The 21,663-nt window shown below is 36.4% G+C and overlaps 2 protein-coding genes across 2 annotated transcripts in view; one reads left to right on the forward strand and one right to left on the reverse strand.

Moving 5' to 3' along the window:
• LCTL (lactase like) overlaps positions 1–11,144 on the forward strand; it is a 33,259-nt gene extending 22,115 nt beyond the window's left edge. The window contains exons 9-13 of the mRNA XM_007957493.1: positions 3,643–3,917; positions 4,436–4,562; positions 4,916–5,115; positions 6,270–6,333; positions 11,029–11,144. Coding sequence (XP_007955684.1) covers positions 3,643–3,917; positions 4,436–4,562; positions 4,916–5,115; positions 6,270–6,333; positions 11,029–11,144 — 782 coding nt within the window. The remainder of the gene's footprint in view (positions 1–3,642; positions 3,918–4,435; positions 4,563–4,915; positions 5,116–6,269; positions 6,334–11,028) is intronic.
• A 1,659-nt stretch (positions 11,145–12,803) lies between these two features.
• Positions 12,804–21,663, reverse strand: part of ZWILCH (zwilch kinetochore protein) — a 50,391-nt gene continuing 41,531 nt past the window's right edge. The window contains exons 15-18 of the mRNA XM_042783173.1: positions 19,527–19,663; positions 18,328–18,423; positions 16,353–16,465; positions 12,804–12,892 (exon numbers count right to left, since the gene is read on the reverse strand). Coding sequence (XP_042639107.1) covers positions 12,804–12,892; positions 16,353–16,465; positions 18,328–18,423; positions 19,527–19,663 — 435 coding nt within the window. The remainder of the gene's footprint in view (positions 12,893–16,352; positions 16,466–18,327; positions 18,424–19,526; positions 19,664–21,663) is intronic.

Below are 21,663 nucleotides of genomic sequence, written 5' to 3' on the forward strand. Positions count from 1 at the left end.
AAGAGGGGGAGGCCTTCAACGAGATGGATTGACACGGTGGCTGCGATGATGGGCTCAAGTATAGCAGGGATTGTGGGGCTGGCACGGGATCGGGCAGTGTTTCATTCTGCTGTGCATGGGGTTGCTATGAGTCGGAAACGACTCAACGGCACTTAACAACAACAACAACATTGAGCTTTTCCATCACCTCTTGCCACAGATACAGTCAATCTGATTCCTGTGTACTCCATCTGGTGAAGTCCAAGTGTATAGCCACTGTTTGTGTTCTTGAAAAAAGGTATTTGCAATGAATAAATCATTGGTCTTGCAAAATTCTATCATGCGATCTATCTCCAGCTTTATTTCTATCACCAAGGCCATATCTTCCAACTACCTGTGATTTGTCTTTGTTCCCAACTTTTGCATTCCAATCACCAGTGATAATCAGCACATCTTGATTGCATGTTCGGTCAATTTCAGACTGCAGAAGTTGCTAAAAATCTTCAATTTCCTCATCTTTGGCTTTGGTGGTTGGTGCATAAATTTGACTAATAGTAGTATTAATTGGCCTTCCTTGTAGACATCCAGATATTATCCTATCACTGACAGCACTGTACTTCAGGATAGATCTTGAAACATTCTTTGTGATGATGAATGCCATGCCAATCCTCTTCAATTTGTCATTCCCAGCATAGTAGATCATATAGTTGTCTGATTCAAAATGGCCCAAACTGGCCTATTTCAGCTCACTAATGCCTAGGATGTCAATCTCTTACGCGTTACATTTCATTTTTAACAACTTCCAATTTTCTTGGATCATACTTTGTACATTCCATGTTCCAATTATTCATGGATGTTTGCAGTTGTTTCTTCTCATTCTGAGTCATGCCACATCAGCAAATGGAGGTCTCAAAAGCTCTACTTTATCCATATCATTAAGGTTAGCTCTACTCTGATGAGGCAAGTCTTTCCTAGTCATATTTTGAGTGCCTTCCAACCTGAGGGGCTCATTTTCATAAAGTTGTCCTGTAATATGTCAGTATTTCACTACTATTCGTAAGGTTTTCACTGGCCAATTCTTTGAGAAGTGGATGGCCTCTTCCTTCTTCCGAGTCTGTCTCTGTCTGGAAGCTCTGCCGAAACACAGCCATCATGGGCAACCCTGCTGCCACAGCCTCCAGCCTCACAGCAACATGCAAGCCACCACAGTACAACAAACAGACAAATTCATCTCCCTGAGCTGTTCCAACCGCTTCACTCACTTCCTGGCCTTCCCCCTACCTGTCCCAGCCACTGGCCCTGGCTCCTGCTTCCTGCCTGGGGGCTCTCCACTTCTTATGCATCTATTTACTTAAGCATTTATGCTGGCAATCTTTCCATGTTGGTATATAAAGTGCTGCCTCATTGGATTTGATGGTTGCACAATGTTGTATTGATGGCTAGTCTATCATTTATTTAACAGTCCCTGTTGTTGTTATGAAGGGATTAGACAAAATGATCTCTAAAATCTCTTGGCAATAACCAACTCTGTGGCATGTCTATACACATACACTCAAGGTCTTGAGAACAGTTTCTTCAGGTTGCACAAGGAAAAGGCCTTCATGACGTGTGATAGAGTCCATATCCCCACAGACACCCTGTCACATAAACCTGGGTGTGTGCTCTCCTCAGGACCCTCAGAGGCCACTACAGTGACACAGTAAGGTTGCACTAAAAAGCCGAAGTGAAATTTGTCATAGATCAGTCTTTGCCCTTAAGGCCAATAATCCTAGACCCCACTAACTCCAACTTTGGCATGATTCAAATGGGAACGAGGCTGTATTTTTCTTTTGTACAACGGAGAAAGGATTCCTTAAGCAATTAATACTTTTAGTAGTGAAAACATTCTGCCTGGAATCTTGTTCACAAATTACTTCCAGGCATCTTAGAAGTACCCTTTATTCTAATAAACATACAAACAAAATAATTCTACTCTATGTCGTCCAGTAAAACTTTCTGCCATGATGGAAACGTTCTATAACTATGCTATCCAATATGGTAGCCTCTAGCCACATGTCTGTTTAAAATTAAAATTAAACAAAATTAAAAATTCAGTTCCTGTCATATCAACCATATTTCAAGTGTTCAATAGACACAGGTGACTAGCAGCTACTGTATTGGACAGTACAATGACAATACCTGTGGTTTTTCAAGTTACTAAATGTAACCCAAAAGCAGTAACATGCTAATATTTTAAATATACTTAATAATACAAACTTTTCACAGATGTAATGTAAACCAATAGCCTCTTTGGAAATTTTTTATGGTTATATTTTAGAGCAATTCATGAAAACAATTTTTTTAAACCTTTTTTTCTGCAGGGACATGTTTCAAAATCTTTAAGTACAGAAAAGTATAAAGTGAAATGTCAATTCCCCCTCTTTCCCTCTGCTCCTACTGCTCCCATCCACCCCACAGGGAAATGTACTTGTGGACTGTACATGTGTGAACTTGGTGTGTTTGTGTGTGTCGGTGTGTTTGTTTACTACACACAATGCCTGTAGTATGTGCAATGCTCTGCACCTTTTTCACTTAAGCATCTATGTCAGCAATCTTTCCACGTTGGTATTTAAAGTGCTGCCTCATTCAGTCTGATGGCTGCACAGTGTTGTACTCATGGCTATTCAATCATATATTTAACCAGTCCCTGTTGTTGTTGTTAGGTGCTGTCGAGTTGGCTCTGACTCATAGTGACTCTACATACAACAGAAAGAAACACTGCCTGGTCCTGCACCAGCCCCACAGTCCTTGCTGTACCTGAGCCATCACTGCAGCTACTCTGTCAATCCACCTCGTTGAGGGCCTTCCCCTTTTTCACTGACCCTCTACTTTACCAGTCCCTACTAATAAGCATTTAGGTTGTTTCCAGTCATTTGCTACCCAATCTATAATGAAGATGCTAGTACATGCATCCTTTAACATGCATGAGTATAAGTGCAAAATAAACAGAATTACTCAAAGAATATACTTTTGTGATTTAGAAAAATAGGATGAAATTGCCCAATACGGAGATTGCACCAGCTCACACTACAACAACAATGTATGAATGGACCCACTGCTTCCCCCTCACGCAGCATGTCAGTTCCCTTTTCAACTAAGACGACCAACTTTTGATATAAGGAATAATACAGGACTCCAACTCGTTTTATCCAGATGGCTACCCAGTTGTCCACTTACTGAGTAATCAATGAAAATATTACTTTTAAGCACTATAAACTTTTTAGTTTTTGGATAGTATTCAAATGTCTTAGCAGTCCTGGTGGCACACCAGGGTTAAAGTGCTCAGCTACTAACCAAAAGGCCAGTAGTCTGAACCCACCAGCCACTTGGTGGGAGAAAGATGTAGCAGTCTGCTTTCATGAAGACTGCAAACCCTCTGGGGCAGTTCTCTGTGCTAAAGCGTTGCTGTGAGTTGGAATCGACTTGACAAGCAGTCGGTTATTCAAATGTCAAAATTTCAGTTTAAAAGGCTGAGGTTATATTTTCCAGGAAGATACCTATTAACACCCAGGATCTGGATAACAGCTTTTATGTCAACATACCAGTATCACTATGGCAGATATCAAAAACACAATGATTGTGAGAAAATAAACTGAGTTAAATTCTGTTTCTCTCTCCTGATAGGAAAAAAGAGTGCTGAGCAAGGCCTAGAGATGTCAAGGTTACCAGTGTTCTCACTCAAGGAAAAAAGTTACATTAAAGGCACATCGGATTTCTTGGGATTAGGTCATTTTACTACTCGGTATATCACAGAAAGGAACCACCCCTCCCACCAGGGGCCCAGCTACCAAAACGATCGTGATTTAGTGGAACTGGTTGATCCAAACTGGCCAGATCTGGGATCCAACTGGCTATATTCTGTGCCTTGGGGTTTTAGGAGGCTCCTCAACTTTGCTCAGGTGATTATCACATTAAGCTATGTAGGGGACATTTTTTAACTTAATTCATGTTTTTATAGCTTAAGCTCAGGTATCTACAGTTCAAAATTAATAGCTGATAAAACAATAAATCTGGTCACTCATACTTCAGAGGCTACTGAACAGACTTTACAGACTAACACCTACTATGAGTAACCATTTCTATACATATAACTTTAGCAAAAATTGTTATTCCACATTTAATTATTTTGCTTTTTTTTTTTTTTTTAAATCTGAAATGGAATACGTGGGAGATGATAAGACCTGAAGTACATTTCCTCTCCAATGATGCTGATTTACTGAGCACTATATTCTTTCATATGAACTAGGTTTCTGCCTACATTCATCTATAAATAAACATGTTTAATAGCATAGAATACTAAATACATTTAATTAGAATATGGCAGGCTTGGGTATGTGTTCCCATATGTGCCTCTGACTCAGTAATTCACCTAAAGTCAGAATTTTTTAAGATCTTCTTTACTGTGACTCACTTTCAGACTCAATATGTTGATCCTCCCATTTATGTGACACAAAATGGAGCTTCTCAAAAATTACATTGTACTCAATTATGTGATCAGTGGAGAATACAATACCTTAAAGGATACATAAATGAAATGCTAAAAGGTGAGTTACAGACAAGTCTGCCTTCATTTTTTTTTTTTAAATTTAACTCAGATCCATTCCTGTTGAGTCAATTCTACTCCGTCCTACAGCAAACCTGGAGGACAGAGTAGAACTGCTCCAAAGGGTTTCTTTCCAAAGCTGTAAGTCTTTAAGCAGAATGCCACATCTTCCTCCCGTGGAGCAGTTAATGGGTTTGAACCACCAACCTTTGCTTAACAGCTGAGTGCTTAACCACTGAGCCACCAGGGCTCTTTCTTAACTTAGAGGAAACTTGATAACACACATGTTCAATTAAAACTTGTTTCTATACATCAAAAATGAAAACATTTTAATATACATAAATATCTTTGCAGCTATAAAAGATGGTGCTAATATAAGAGGGTATACTTCCTGGTCTTTGTTGGATAAATTTGAATGGGAGAAAGGATATTCAGAGAGATACGGATTCTACTATGTTGAATTTAACAACAGAAATAAACCTCGCTATCCAAAAGCTTCTGTTCAATATTACAAGAAGATTATCGCAGCCAATGGATTTCCCAATCCAAGAGAGGTAGGAGTAATTATTGATGTTACTCATTCTGGATTTTAGAGGAGGTAGGCAGTCCGGGTGCAGAGAGTATGGCAAGCACCTCCCGTCTTTCCCCAGGAAAGAAGATAGGGGTATACAGGAAGCATGGCCTTTTTCTCTTCCCGTAACTCTTACTACCACCTTTGTACTCATTTGCTTAGGATGGAGTAGGAATGCCTTAAGATTCAAGTGCTAACATGTTGAACATGAAGAGTATTATTAGGGATTATGCAAGAGTCTTGTGTGCTTTAAGTTATAATGGGACAAAGTGAATAGAGATATCTAGTTAAATGCTATTCTTAATCCTGTGTCTTGATACAATCAAATACTACTCTTCAACATTTTTAAAAACACTTAAATAAATCAAACGTACAATGGCCATATAATTTTCATCTTTTCACATCAAATAGTAAAGCCATACAATTGCACTGGTTACCAAAAAAATCTCACGACATCCAATCAATTCTGATTCATAATGACCCTACAGGACAGAGTAAAACTGCCCCATATGGTTCCAAGGCTGTAAATCTTTACAGAAGCAGACTGCTTTATCTTTCATCCATGGAGTGCCTGCTGGGTTTGAACTGCCGACCTTTTGATTAGCAGCCAAATGCCTTAACCACTGTACCATCAGAACTCCTTTCTGGCTACAAAAGGAGATTAAAAATAATCAAACTTAATAATCCTTTAAAACCTACCAAAATTTTTCTTTATCTTCCAAATTTTTCCACCAGCTATTTTCTATCTATGTTACTAGAAGTAATAGCAACAAAATATAAATTGAAATTTAGAATGTCTTATTTAAAATAATCTTTTAAAATAAATCTTACTCATTTGCCAAAATTCTAGGTTGACACCAGCAGTACTATAAATGAAAGCAGTGACTGTTGGCTATCAGGCATTCATTAGTTCTACACCATTAGGAAAGCACTAGATTATAAGCCCTCAAGAATAAAGCCTCTGTCATCAACTCTCTGTCAATACTGCCATAAGTGTTCAATAAATATTAGCTGATTTAAACTGCAGGCAGATTGTTAAGAATATTTATTTTTGCCTTGTTTTATTCCAAAATTGACTCCAAACAGGAAAAAAAATTAGTCTAAGACAACATTACTTATCAAGTGGGTTTTTATTAGGTGAGAAGTTGGTACCTTGAAGCCTTAGAAACTTGCTCTATCAACAATCAAATGCTTGCTGCAGGTAAGTATATTTTAATTCCTCCCTTCAGTAATTAACCCACATAATTTTATATATATATAATGACATTACCAAAATCTTAAAATGTGAATACCTAAAGTCAATCTTCCAAAATGACTTATGATTAATAATGAATTTTTTTTTTTACTTTGAAGCAATACCAAATTTCTCTATGTAAAGAAGATTGGAATAGAAGGGAAATTCCTCAATATGATTCAGGGCATATAGGAAAAGTGAACAGCCAACATGATACTTAAAGAAAAAAATGATAAGCTTTCCCTTTGAAATCGAGAATAAGATAAGGGTCCACTCACACCACTTCTACTCAATACCGTTTTAGAAATGAGACAAGAAAAGAAATAAAAATTATTCAGATTGAAAAAGAAGTAAAATTATCTCTACGTGAAGATATGATCCTATTCCTCAATATGATTCAGGGCATATAGGAAAAGTGAACAGCCAACATGATACTTAAAGAAAAAAATGATAAGCTTTCCCTTTGAAATCGAGAATAAGATAAGGGTCCACTCACACCCTTCTACTCAATACCGTTTTAGAAATGAGACAAGAAAAGAAATAAAAATTATTCAGATTGAAAAAGAAGTAAAATTATCTCTACGTGCAGATATGATCCTATGTATAAAAGATCCCAGAGTTCACAAGAAAACCTCTAGAGCTAATAGAGGAAATTAGCAAAGTTGCAGGTAAAAAGTCAACAAAAAAAAATCAGATGGATTTTGATACACCAGCAAGGAGAAATCTCAAAGAGAAATCAGAGAAATAATTCATTTACAATAGCATCTAAGAGAATACCAGGGACTTTAAGGATTTATACAAAGAAAACTGTAAAACATTGCTGAAAGAGATTAAAGACTTAAAAAAATGGAAAGATGTTCTATGTTTATGGATTGGAAGATTTAATATTGTTAAGACAGCAATACTACCCAAAGTGATCTACAGATTCAACACAATATTGATCAAAATTCCAACAGCCTTCTTTATAGAAAGAGAAAAACCAATCCTCAATTAAATATGGAAAGGCAAGAGGCCCTGAATCGTTAAGCAATGCTAAAAGAGAAGAACAAAGTAGGAGGATTCATACTTCCTGATTTTAAAATACACTATACAGCTACAATAATCAAAACAACCTGGCACTGGGATAATAACAGACACACAGACCAATGGAATACAATTGAAAGTCCAGAAATAAACATATACATCTAAGGTCAATTGATTTTTGACAAGAGTGCTAAGTCCATCTGATAAGGAAAGAAGAGTCTCTTTCATAAACAGTGCTGGGAAAATTGGAATCCCAAATGCAGAGAAATGAATCAGGATCCTTGCCTCACACCATATAAAAAACAAACTCTAAATGGCTTAAGGACCTACAGGTGCAAACTAAAACCATAAAATTCTTAGAAGAACAAGCACTGTCAGGCCTAGCTTTCAGCAATGGATTATCTAATATAATAACAAAAGCACAAAAAGCAAAAGACAAAATAAATTAATGTGACCTCATAAAAATAAAAAAAATGTTTGGTCATCAAAAGATTTTACCAAAAAAAAAAAAGAAAAGACAAGCTATAGACTGGGAGAGTATCTTCAGAAACCATATAGCCAAGAAGAACCTAATAGGCAAAATATATATAAAACTTAGACAATTTAACCATAAAAAGACAAATACAGGCATACTTCATTTTATTCCGCTCTCCTTTACTGCACTTTGTGGATACTGTGTTTTTTTCACAAATTGAAGGTTTGTGGTAAGCCTGCACTGAGCAAGTCTACTGAAGCCATTTCTCTAACAGGATGTGCTTACTTTGTGCCTCTGTGTCACATTGCAGTAATTCTCACAATATTTCAAAATTTTATTTCATAATGCTATTATACACTAAATAGACTATAGTATAAACATAACTTTCGTATGCACTCGTAAACCATTAAATTCATGTGACTTTTTTTATTGCAATATTCACTTTACTACAGTGACCTGGAACTGAGCCTATAGTATCTCCAAGATATATGCCTGTAACCCAATCATAAAATGGGCAAAGGACTTGAATAGACGTTCTATCAACGAAGACATTCAAATGGCCACCAAACACATGAAAAGATGCTCAGTGTCCTTAGCCATCAGAGAGATGCAAATCAAAACCACAATGAGATAGATACCATCTCACTCTCATTAAGATGGGGAAGAAGAAAAAAAATGGTGAGGATGTGGGGAAACTGGAACCCTTTTCCACTGCTGGTGGGAATGCAAAATGGTACAGCTGTTGTAGAAAACAGTGTGGCTATTCCTCAAAAAACTAAAAATAGAACTATCATATGACCCAACAATTCTATTCCTAGGCATATACCCAAAAGACTTAAAAGCAGACACTCAGAGACTTGTACACCAATGTTCATTATTAACAATGAACTAATCACAACAGCCAAAGGTGGAAACAACCTAAATGCCCATCAACAGATGAATGGAGAACAAAATGTGGTACGCATATACATACAATGGAATACGACTCAGCCAGAAGGAGAAATAAAGTTTTGATAATGCTACAGTATGGACAGAGTTTGAAGACATTATGCTGAATAAAATAAGTCAATTACAGAAGGAAAAATAATGTATGACTTCACTTATATAAAAAGACAAGAAAAGGCAAATGTATAAAGACCAAAGCTTACTTGTGATTACCGAAGGCAAGGAAGGAGGGTGAAAAGGGAGTTAACGGTGAAGGAAATATCACATTAATTAAGGGTAGGGTTGCACTGCCAATAATTCCTATCAATAAATTGTGTACCTATAAAAAGTTGAATTGGCAAAAGTTGTACAATAGATATATTTACAACAATGACCAGAAAGTCCTAATTTGTTGCATAGCACTTGTAAGCAGCAATCCCAGGCATAACAAGTGATCTCCATTCACTTGGAGTAGCAGAGGAAGGAGAGTCGGGCAAAAGAGGAGGATACAGAATGTGCGGCTAACTGCCTCCATGAACAACTATCTCCTTTGCCATGAGACCAGAACTGGATGGTACCTGGCTACCATTATGGAGCATTTTGTTTAAAAATTCTAAAGAAGAATCCTGAGTAAAAAGGGAAAAATGCAGACCAGATTTCAAATTCCCATGGACTCTAGACTTTCTGGAGCCATGGAGGGCAGATGAATCCCTGAATCTACTGCCCTAAGACAATCTTTAAATTTTAGACCAAAACTATTCCCTTAAAAACTGAACAATGGTTTAGATTAACTTGTAAAACAGCATTACACTCTTTTAAGAACTATCTATATGGGATCAAACTGACAAGAGCAACTTGAAAGATTACATAAGGAACCTTAGGGGACAGTGAGTTTGTGTTAATGAGGGAGGAAGAACTGGAAAAGGAGGGTGAGAATGCTTGCATAACTTGAAGAATGTCATCAATGTCACTAAATGCTACATGTAGAGACTGTTGAATTGTATGTTTTGCTGTATATATTCTTAATGACAAAATACATAAAATTTGAAGGAAACAAAAAAACAGGGAGAAAAAAATTATATATATAAGCATCTTAGATAATATAAAAAAGACTACCATGAAAGATTTTATCCACTCTAGCTTTATTCTTTCTAAAAACTACTATAAATTTATAAGTCTACTATTTTTATTACACTGGGCTTTGTGGAAGGAAACGAGAATTCAACTATTATACTAAATGGAATGTAAAAAAGTCAAAGAACACCCCAGATACTCACTCATTCAATAAGCAATCATTAAGCATTCACTATTTAGCAGGAACTATTTTAAGCCCTAGGAGCTCTGGTAGTATATGTAGTACCTAAGGCACTTGACTGCTAACCAGAAGGCTGGTGGTTCAAACCCATCAGCCACTCCTCGGTAGGAAGGTTGGGCAATCATACTTCTGTAGTGATTCCGCCTACAGAAGTAGGATTGCGGAAACCCAAGGAAGGGTCACTATGAGTCGGGCCGACTTGCTGGCACATAACAACAATATTTTAACCCCTGAGGAAATGCAATGAGCAAAACAAGCTCCTCCTTCATCAAAGGCATCATTTCTTATGCAATGGGATCCAAAGGCAACTATGCAGCAAGAAATGCTCACATATATAATTTTCTTTGAATTTTATCTTTAATTCTGCATAAGTATATAGCTCCTGTTCTAACAAACTTGTCTTCAATGTGGTATCAGATGTGGAAAGTGCTAGACCAAATCCTACCAATTCAGCTATTTTTACAGGCTAGTATACTGTCAGTCCCCAATCTAAACTAAGAATATATAGTCCATTAAGTTAAAATAAACTTAATGTAGAGACGTACTGTAGAATTTACTGTTAAGCCTATAAACTCCTGTGGCTTATTTATCTTGGTAATCAGAGTGCTTGGCACAAAATCTAAAAGCAAGTATTACACAAATGTCCATAGTATATTAATGCACACAAAATATGCTTATCATTTGATTTCGGAAGATTATTATTTAACTATACAAGAATGGCCATAAAAAATTCAACAGAGAAATTCCTATACCTCTGAAGATACACAATAACATCTTTAAAAGGCTAGAAATTTTTCCCACGGATTTACCTTTCACTATTCCTCCCAATGAAAATTTGATGATGCCATTTTTCAAGTTTTTCCAATATGGTTAAAGCTTTCGGGATGAAGTTATATTTGCTAAAATGTTCTCTTTGCCATTTTAGAGCCATTGTTAAGTCACATGCAAATGGTTACAGAGATTGTGGTACCCACGGTCTGCACGCTCTGCATACTCATCGCTGCAGTTCTACTGATGCTCCTCCTACAGAGGCAGAGTTGAGATGGGATCGCCAATCTTCCACTCAACTTCACAGAGAATCTTCAGGATCTTCCATTTTTCTACTTTGAAGGTTTACATACATTTCTGTTTCAGGTTCTAGGATAAGCACCATCCTTTTTCTTTCTTTCATTTTCTTCTTTTTTATTGGTGGCTTGTGCTGGGACTTAAGAATTAGAAAACAAAAATTAGCATAAATAAAATAAAAATCACTTATGATCTCATCCATTACAAAATCAATGTTAATATTTTGGTGTATATTATGCACCAATTTCCATATAACAAAAATTGAATCATAGTGTAAAACTGTTTTGTGTCTTGAGTTTTTCATTTTTAACATCTGTCCATAAATATTACTTTAATGTACAAGTGACTACCATCTCAGCACTGTCCTATACATGATTTTAAAAAAAACCACTGCCATCAAGTTGATTCCAACTCATAGCAACCGTACAGGACAGAGTAGAACTGCCCCACAGGATTCCAAGGCTGTAAATATTTACAGAAGCAGCCTGCCACATTTCTCCTACAGAGTGGCTGATGGGTTTGACCTGCCGACCTTTTGGTTAGCAGTCAAGTGCTTAACCACTGCACCACCAAGGTTCCTCCTATACATGATAGAGTCAATCATCTACAGCTAACAATTCTTTCAGGTTGTAAATCCTATTATCCAACCAGGGAAAAAGCATTAGGTGGATACCAAGTAAATGAGCACATACACTTTTCTGACATAAATTTTTCTTGTACTAAATTCAACTCCAGAAAGAAGGCTGGGCAATCTACTTCTGTAGTGATACCGCCTCGGAAACCTAAGGAGGGGTCACTGTGAGTTGGTCGGGTCAACTTGACAGCACATAACAACAAATTCAACTCAGTTTACTCAGTGAATTATCTCAAAGAAATATTTTATGACTATTTAAGATTATGTATTTAATTTATATATCCTCTCTGTAATTATATATATATATAAACTCACTGCCGATATCCATTTTATTTTTAACTGCATAAAATACTAAAATGAACTAATTCCCATTTGTTTGGGGACAAAACACAACTAAACAAAGAATGATAGTATCAAGCATTACACTCATTATTTGATTCTCTTTGATGTTATTTCCAAAACACAAAAATAGTAAGATAATAGTAAATGTTAATTAATTATTTTGGTTAATATTCTCTCAAATCAAAACATTTTTAAAAGGTTATTTATATGTGGGGCTTAGTGCTATGATTGGGCTGGGGTAAAATTGTTTCTAACGAAACTTCTCTTGCAAAGTCAAATCAATATACTTGTTCAGGGTTTTTTGTTCCATCAGTGTTTTTAAAATCAAATTTCTTTCTACTATATTTACAGATTTAAAGTGCAAAAATATTACCACTCAGGTTTTTTTTTTTTTTTTTTTCATTTCTCTGGTTTTAGGATTAAACTGACCTATTAACTTGACTACAAAAGATAGAAAGGAAATTAAAGACTGTACTGCTTAATTACATCTGATAAGCCTTTTATGTGATTATTGGTAAACAATCAATATTCTTAATATATTACATTGGTGTTTATTTTGTAGAAGGAACTAAAACACAAAGTACTTAATACATTATAAAATACTTGGAGAGAACAAAAAGTGAACATAAATACCTTACAGAAAACCCCATCAGCACACTTTACTTGAAATGCACCTGGCTGCAGGTAACCACATTAGTAAAGTATATCTTTTCTTCTAGGCTACCATTTAGTGTCAACTCAGAAAAATCTGTAACCAGAAAAACAATGAGATCAGAAATGCTTAACACCCGTCTGGCATTTCTATCATGTATAATGCTGAATTTTATCACAGGTACAATAATCAACTAGGAGCTTTGGTAGGGCAGTGCCTAAGGCACTTGACTGCTAACCAGAAGGCTGGAGGTTCAAATCTACCAGCCACTCCTAGGAAGGAAGGTTAGGCAACCTACTTCCGTAGTGATATCTCCTGAGAAACCCAAGGAGGGGTCTCTATGAGTCAGGGCTGACTCAACAGCACATAACAACAACAACACAATAATCAACTGGTAGTTTGAATGACAAGTGTCTTCTATTTTAAGAGAACACTTTAGATAAAACTCAATGAGGACAAGTCCTTGAAATACCAAATTATGATGTCTTTAAAACAGAATTAAACAAACTAAAATATGAAAAAGGAGTTCTGGTAGCATAGTGGCTAAGACACTTGCCTGCTAACCAGACGGCTGGTGGTTCAAACCCACCAGCCGCTCCTCGGAAGGAAGGTTGGGCAATCCTACTTCTGTAGTGATACTGCCTCGGAAACCCAAGGAGGGGTCGCTATGAGTCGGGTTTGACTTGACGGCACATAACAACAACAACAACAAAATATGAAAGTGATATTTTAAAATTATGTATTTTAAATTTAAGAACCAACTGCTTTTTTTTTTTTTTTTATCACATCAACAAGGATTAAACAACTGTTTTTTTTCCTATCTTACCATCTATTTCAGAAAAGAATTTCTACTTAGGATTTGTAGTCTTAGGACTAGACACATATCCTTTTATTTTTTTTTCCTCCCAAAGACTGATTGTTGTATTTCAAAAATAAATGGTCCAATTAACATTTAGATAGGATTATGACCCTTGTGGGTCAACATTTTGGTTTCCATATTCTCACCATTAGCAACAATCATTTACTGGGCACCCACTGGGTGAACAACACTCTACTAGACACTGTTTTTCTCCCCCATTAAGTTCAAATCATTACTCTCTCTTCCCAAAGCAGCTGAAAGTGTACTTTTTTCTCTTAAGTCTTCCTGCTTTTGATGTTAACAGTTTTACTCAGGAGTATCACTCTACTGGATATCTTGAAAAGCAAGCATTTGACCTGAGTGCTCAGTCCAATGAAATACAAAATCTAACTTCTTAAATGCATGTGATCTTTGGCAAAAATAAATCATTAGACATTTACAACTGGGGCTCTGTAAGAACAGCCCTTGACTTTCATAAAGGAGATCCTCCTTAAAGAAGTGAATCTTGCTTCAAGCCAAAGGTCACTGAATAATTTCTAGATAATACATCAAAACTACATAATGGGTAGAAGAGGTTATAAAGTTCAAGCCAAAATGGAATTTGAGTGCATTTTTAAGCACATAAACATATAATTTCATAAAAATCCCTTATTTCATAAAAGGAGTCACTGGACCAATGCTTTAGCAATTTTTGTTGTTAGGTTCATTCTAACATCCAAAATAACTCACTTTTTTTTTTTTTTTGAAGCAGCCTGCATCAAAAAGACTACAGAAGATATGCTCAGTTAATACTTATTTATTCAGCATCCCTGGAAAAGGCTGTTTCCTCTTGCTTAATTTCCTCATAACAGAATCTTTATGTAATAAATTTTAAAACTTTTTAGATTAGCATTTTCAAAAGACATATCACAATACTCATGCCTTTAAAACAACTTTCTTTTTACTCATAAAAGTAATATGTCTTTTTTAACTGAAACAATAGATGTAAATAAAATGTTTAAGTTGGTGGTTTTCAACCTTAGTTACACATTGGAATTACCCAAGGAACTTTAAAAATTATTGATGTTCAGGCTCTATGCCTCCAGAGATTTTGATTTACTTAGTCTAGATATTAGGATTCCCAGAGGATTCTAATGTTTAACTAAGGCTAAGAACCAACCCACTCCCCTATCCCACTCCTCAGGATAAGTTTAGCTGTATCCTTCTAGATCTTTTTCTGTGCTCCAGTCTCAGTTTGTTCCATTCTTTTGCTACTGTGAACAATACTGGATTAATCTTGTTCATGGAGTGTTCTGCACATGTCTGGTTATATATGTAGAGTAAGTTACAATTAATGGAACTGCCAGGCAGACAATGTGCTCCGTTTAAGTCTGGTGAATATGGTCCTCTATAGAAGCTGTACCACTTTACACTCCAACCAGCAATGTGAACAGACTGACTGCCAATCCCCCATGCCCTTGCCAGCAATGTGACACTAACTTTTGATCTTTGCTAATCTAATAAGTGAAAGGTGGTATCTATATAACATAAATGTGCATTTCTATTATAGGTGAGGTCGAGCATCTTTTATTTTAAGATGCTATTTGAATTTCCTTCTTGGTAAACTGGTCCAGATTACTTGCCCATTTTCCTACTGAGTTATTAATATATTTCTTACTAATTTAAAAGTTCTTTATATAGTAGGGAATGTGGTCCCATTTCTGAACATGAACAGCACATTTCTTCTCTTAGTTTATACTTGACCGTTGTTTTGTCTCTGATTTTTTTTTTTTTTTTTTGACAGGTAGAAATTTTTCTATTTTCATAAAGTCAGTTTTCAATCTTTTGTGGTTCCAGGTTTTATGCCACACTTGGAAAAGGCATAGCTCTCAGGAAAGTTCCTTCAGTTTCTTTGGGACTTTTGCAGTTCAGCCATATGAATAGAGCCTCTAATTGAGAGACATTTTATAACACCTGAATCAAAATATATTTTGGGGGAAAGAATAAACATTTTCTAGAAATAATTTTGTAAAGGTATCAATCAATAAAACAGAACTCTTTGCATTACCAGCAGCAGTTGATTATAGGCCATGGAAATCTTGGATTCTGTCTGAAAAGCATCAGATTTCTTTTTAGATAATCTTTGCAATATTTGAATGTAGCTATTTAAGACTTATGTGAGTAAGAGACAATAGCACCATCCAATCCATATGCAGCAAGGTAACAGTTTTATAGGTATTTACTGAAGGAGGAAGAATTGGTGGGCCAGCTAATTATCTTTAATAGAATACTAGAAATCTCAATACTTATTCCAGCCACAGAGAAGACACTAGGGCAGAAACATCACTATCACTGTTTTAAACAGTACACAAAAGTATAAAGCATGAGTTGGCATTTTATCTTACAATCTATTTTCACTCCTTTGTTCCTATCATTTGACTTCTTTCAATAAAAGTTCCCCTATCCAGGACAATGAGAAAATGCACTCTTTCATGATTATTTTACATTGAATTTTGGGGGGGCATTAAACCTGTATAAAACTCATGACAGAATAAATATATTCTACACCTGGAGTATAGGAGAAATCTTTTAAAACTGGGTACAACCTGTGGGCTTTTCTACCACATACAATGCTAAATTTTATAACAGCTAAAATAATAGTTTGGTATATTTTCTATTGGAATAATTTATCTGAATAGATTTAAAAACCATCATTACCATGTTTGTGAAAATTCAGATGGTCTACTGGTGGGCTATCACTCAGTTGCCAAACTGTTTTAACCTTCTTTTGACCACTGTTTATTTCTACTCTCCATTTCTGTGGCTTCTCACTAAGGAAGGAAAAAACATCAAAGGGAAAAACATTTATTTACTTTCTTCCTTCTACAGGCATTTAGTGACAAGCACTGAAAAAGAAGAGAAGTCACAATTTCCACCCTCAAGAAGTACAGTCAAGAGAGGGAGAAAAATAAGAATACAAATGATAACATTTCCATGAAGGGGAGAAAAATAGCTACAAGAGAGAAATACAGGATGCACTAAAGCACAACAGAAGAGGGGTTTCTAACTCAGATTGAGGGTTCTAGAGTTAGAAAAACTCCTCAGAGATCATGGCATTTGAGCTGTGTACGAAGTGTCAAGGAGGAGTCAGTTAAGCAGACAAGATGGGGAAAAGTAGCTGAGGATGAAAGAACAACATGTGCTTAGGCACTGAGGGATAACAGAGAGTGGAGCACCTGCAGAAATGCAGTTACACAGAACAGGAGGGGGCAGACATAATGGCTCACGGGGCCAGAAAGAAGGCAATGCCCAGGCCAGAAGGAAACCTCACAGACCCTGCTAAGACACCAGAACACTGCTCTAGAGACAACAGGAGCCATTGAAAGCTTTTAAACAGACTGATGTCATGGTGGGATTTGAATTTTAGGAAGATTACTTTGGTAGTGACATAGAAAAGGAAGATCATGGAGGGGCAGAGCAGTTAGAAAAAAAGGGTTTTACCACAGTCCATGTATGAAACGATACAGTAAAGCAATGGCAATATGAAGATGTAGAGAAGGAGACAGATTCAAGGGCTACCAGGAAGGTCAGGAGGTGGTAACCATTTAAAAGAGGGAATGAGGGACCACAAAGATGGAGGATAAATATTATGTTTCCATCTTGGGCATCAGGTGGAGAGTAATAATGGTCACTTGAGAAGAAATATAGGAGGAGAAAAGAGTGTTAGGAAGAGGATGAAGGATTTGGTTTTAGGGTTTGGAATGTCTACAAGATACTGAAGCTGGGGCTTCACATTTAGAAACAGAAGCAGCTGGAGATAGGGATTTTGAGTCATCATCAGCACAGAAGAATTGAAACCCTCAGTATAATGCCATCACCCAGAGAGGATAGAAAGTAAGAAGAAAAGAGGGCAGAGGGTGGAGTTCATGTGAAAACTGACATACAGGAAGCAGGCAGAGGAAGAACTTAAAAAGAGAACTATTCTTCATCTTGGAAGAAGGCTAGAAAGGTAGAATTAAAATTAAGGCACAATCTATGTCACAGAATATAAGAAAGGAAATGGATTCAAAAAGGCAATAATGCTAAATGATAAAAGTTAAGCAAGAGGGGGAAGGAAGTACCCAATGGATTTGGCAATTAGAAGGCCATTGGTGACTTTTGCCGGAGCAATTTTAGTATTTGTCTAAAAAGGAACTAAATAAAGGGAGGGTAAAAATAGAATGGCTTTACTATTAAACAAATTTCAAGTATTTTTATATGCTGAAGGAAGAGTCAGGGGAGACTATCATCAGAGGCCACCTCTGTCTTTGTGTGGATGACTGACCTGTCATCTCAGCCTCATGGTTCAGACTTCCTCCAACCCCAATCCCTTCACTCACTCCCAGGGGCATACTACCCTACTCATTTTTTCTCCCAGTCTGCCCTTTGTCTTCTGGCTATCTGTTCAGCTAGAAGGAATTATAAACTGAGAGAAAAATAAAGACAAGAAGCCCAATGGTCTAAAAGAAGGTAGACAAAGGTCTGGGTGATGGAAGAGAGAGAACTAGACATGACCGTGGTCAGAGAGGATACGGATGACTGAGTTTTCAAAGGTGAAGCAGCTCTGTGTCATGAGGTCCCATGAAATATGGATCCTGAGATTGCCCAGAGCATGGCTAGACTTAAGGCAGGATTTAATTATTAAACTACTTACCTATGATATAAATTTTTCATAGCAATTGGTCTCACTGGCTGCTGAAAAATGTGTTGCTCATTAAGGGGATTTTGTTTATAATATTTTATACAAGATCTGAAAACATAATAAAAATATAAATGCTTAGAAAAGAGTGCCATTTGGAGATAAAGGCTCTCTGGTAGTCAAAAGCTCATACAGAAAACATTTTATTGAGTACCATTAACAACGTCAACATTATTTCAGGACCACAAAAGTTTAAAAAAATAAAACTCACAAAACTTAGGTTATTATTTTTTTTCTCATTCACTTTAAAAAAAACTAATAGTAGATATATTTCTCATAAACATATTTGAGTCCAAATAAAGGGTTAAGTGAAGAGAAAGAAGTGTTAGAAAGGGAAAAATAAAAAGTGGCAAAAGAGAGACAAAGACACAGCCTCCATATTTTTCAGAGTCTGGGGGGTAACTCATTTACTCTTTAATGAAAAAATCCTTTACAAGTGAGGTAAATTCTAATTTTGGAAAAAAAGCAATGGTACATTTCTCCCATAGTGAAAAAATAACCCAGTCCTTCTACTAGATGGTTCACTTATTTCCGTTTGAGCCCCAGAATACACATGTGACATCATCAGTTCATACACGAAGATTATTCCAAGTTGTTTTTAGTCAAAATGATTGGAAGGATCTCTAAAATTATAGCAATGCTGCTGACAGAGATTTGGTAATAACATTTGAGTGTATTCAGTCACCACATAGATGGCTGGCAGTGATTAGTTGGGCCCAACTAATAAATAGTTTATTATTTATTTACTTAAGGAAACCCAAAGGAGGTCTTTATGAGTTGCAATTGATTCCATGGCAGTGAGTTTGGTTTTTTTAAGTGCCAAGTACTTTACACATATTATATCATTTAATCGTCACTACAAATACATGAGGTTAGAGGTTATTAGATCCTTTTTATACATAAGGAAACAAGATTCAGTGAAAGGAAACTTGCTAAAGGAAGATAGAGTAATAGAGTCAAGGGTAAAATCTGATTTCTTCTGAATTCAAAACCTTTGCTTCCTATGACATTGACTTAGAACCACTCTACTACTACAAAGACAGAGTGCACAGGTTCTATTCCAACAAATAAAAAAAAACTATACACATTTTGGCTGCAACTATTTCAAATGAGAATACATTTTCTATGTAACTAAATGACAGGGATATACTTACTGTGTTAAAGAGAAGAGGAGTTCATGTTGAGGCTTAATGAAAAGCATGCAACTGACTATTATTTCCAGAATATGGTGGAGTTTTTGGACACGATACACTTGTTCTTGTATATCTATTGATGAAGAAATGAAGTATTCCTGTAATGAAAAATGTATAAGCAAAATAAGGAGTTAACGGACAAGTGGAATCTTTGGAAAGAATATAGCTACACACACTAAACCTAAGTTTAGATGCTTATAATTGGGGGGGGTCGGAGAGACAGGAGGCAGCAAGACAGAATTTGTTACCTTTCAATACTATTATTCGAATTAATCTATAAGGAAAATCTTGACTGAGAATGTTCATAAGAAACCATTATACATGTTCCCTGGCAAAGGCAAATCTCAGAACAGTTTCAATGATGAAGCCAAAGTGGTTAACTTTGGCTTCCCCACCAAACTCTCCAGAAGGAATGAATGGGAAATCTACAAGACAATTCTTAACTTCAATATACTTACTTGGCTGATGAAAGTATCCACCTCTAAAAATAGTAAATCCAAAATACTGAGAAATTAAGCAAGTGTATTCATAAGCTTCTACTCACATACATTACTGGTAAACTGTGGCAGCTCTTTGGAAAAGTAATTTGGCAATGTATGCTCATAAAAATGCTCAAACCTTCTAATCCTATTTCTGAGAACCCATCCTAAGGAAACAATCCATGATAAGTGACGTAGGTGGAATTCTAAGATGATCCCCAAAATTCCAGCCCCCTGGAATACACACCTTGTATAATCCATTTCTATTGAGTAAGGCCAGAACCTGTGCATACAATGGGATTATCACTCCCATGATCAAGTTACTAATCAACTGAGTTTGAATTAAATGAAAATCGATACTATCCTGAGTGGGTCTGACTAATCAGATGAGCCTTCTAAAAGAAAGCAAAGCATTAGAGATGTTCTCCTGCTGGCTTTGAAAAAATAAACTGCTGTGCTGTGAACAAGGCCACATGGCAATGACCTGAGAGTGACTTCCAGAAGCTGAAATTGGTTCTAGCAAGAAAACAAGGACCTAAGGGCCACAAGAAAATGAACTCTGCCAACAAATGAGGGGGTCTAGAAGCAGATCTTTCTCTAGTCAAGCCTCCAGATGTGGACACAGCCTGCCGACCCTTAATTTCAGACATATGAAACCTGAGCACAGGGCCTAGCTACAACATGCCAAACTCCTGACCCCTGGTAACCAAGAAAAAATAAATTTGAATTCTCTTAAGGCATTACGTTTGTGATGATTTGTTATGCATCAGTAAAAAACTAATACAGTAAGAGAAAAGGTATGGTTCGATCTTAATTAACTAGGGGTGAGAGAAAGGGGGTAGAAGAGATTCATAGATAATCCTACTATCAGAGTTTAAAGGAAGCCAGGTAAAATGTTATAAAAATTTAATGCACATACAGTTCTAATTAAATCCAAACTATGGGGACACATTTAATGTTTTATAAAGGTGTTGTTTTAAGCCACTAAGTGTGTGGTAATTTGTTATGGCAGCAATAGACTAATACACCTGTAAAACACCTGCATGAGAATCACTTGGAATAAAAGCTAGTTCTCTAAAAAAAAAGGTATGTTGAATCATGAGGGTCCAGGAATCAGCACTTTAACAGGTCCTCCAGATAATTCTCAAAGTTTCAGAGGGACTACTGTATTTAGCGCTTGGGAGTCAAACCATACGAAAAAACAGACAGACACATGAAATGACTTGAGGGGAGTTCGTAAAAATAAGAGTACTTATATCTGAGATATCCATATGAGATTTTGGGTGTGAGTATTCTACATTCCAACTTTTTCTTTTCCTAATGGTTGTGATCTTTTGGAGGTAGATCAACAGGCTTTTCTTCCAAGTGCCTCTGGGAGGATCTGAACCATAAACCTTTCAGTTAGTAGCCAAATGCTTAACTGTCTGCATCACTTAGGAATTCCTTAAATTCTGATTTTTGAAAATATTATTACTTTCCTAAGTTTTAAAAGGTGCTCTGGTAGTGTAGTGCCTAAGGTACTTGACTGCTAACCAGAAGGCTGGCAGTTCAAACCTACCAGCCACTCCTCGGAAGGAAGGTTGGGCAATCTACTTCCGTAGTGATACCACCTCGGAAAC

This window comes from Orycteropus afer, unplaced genomic scaffold (assembly GCF_000298275.1).
Source record: "Orycteropus afer afer isolate SDZICR_OR568_19922 unplaced genomic scaffold, OryAfe1.0 scaffold00015, whole genome shotgun sequence".
Lineage (NCBI taxonomy): Eukaryota > Metazoa > Chordata > Mammalia > Tubulidentata > Orycteropodidae > Orycteropus > Orycteropus afer.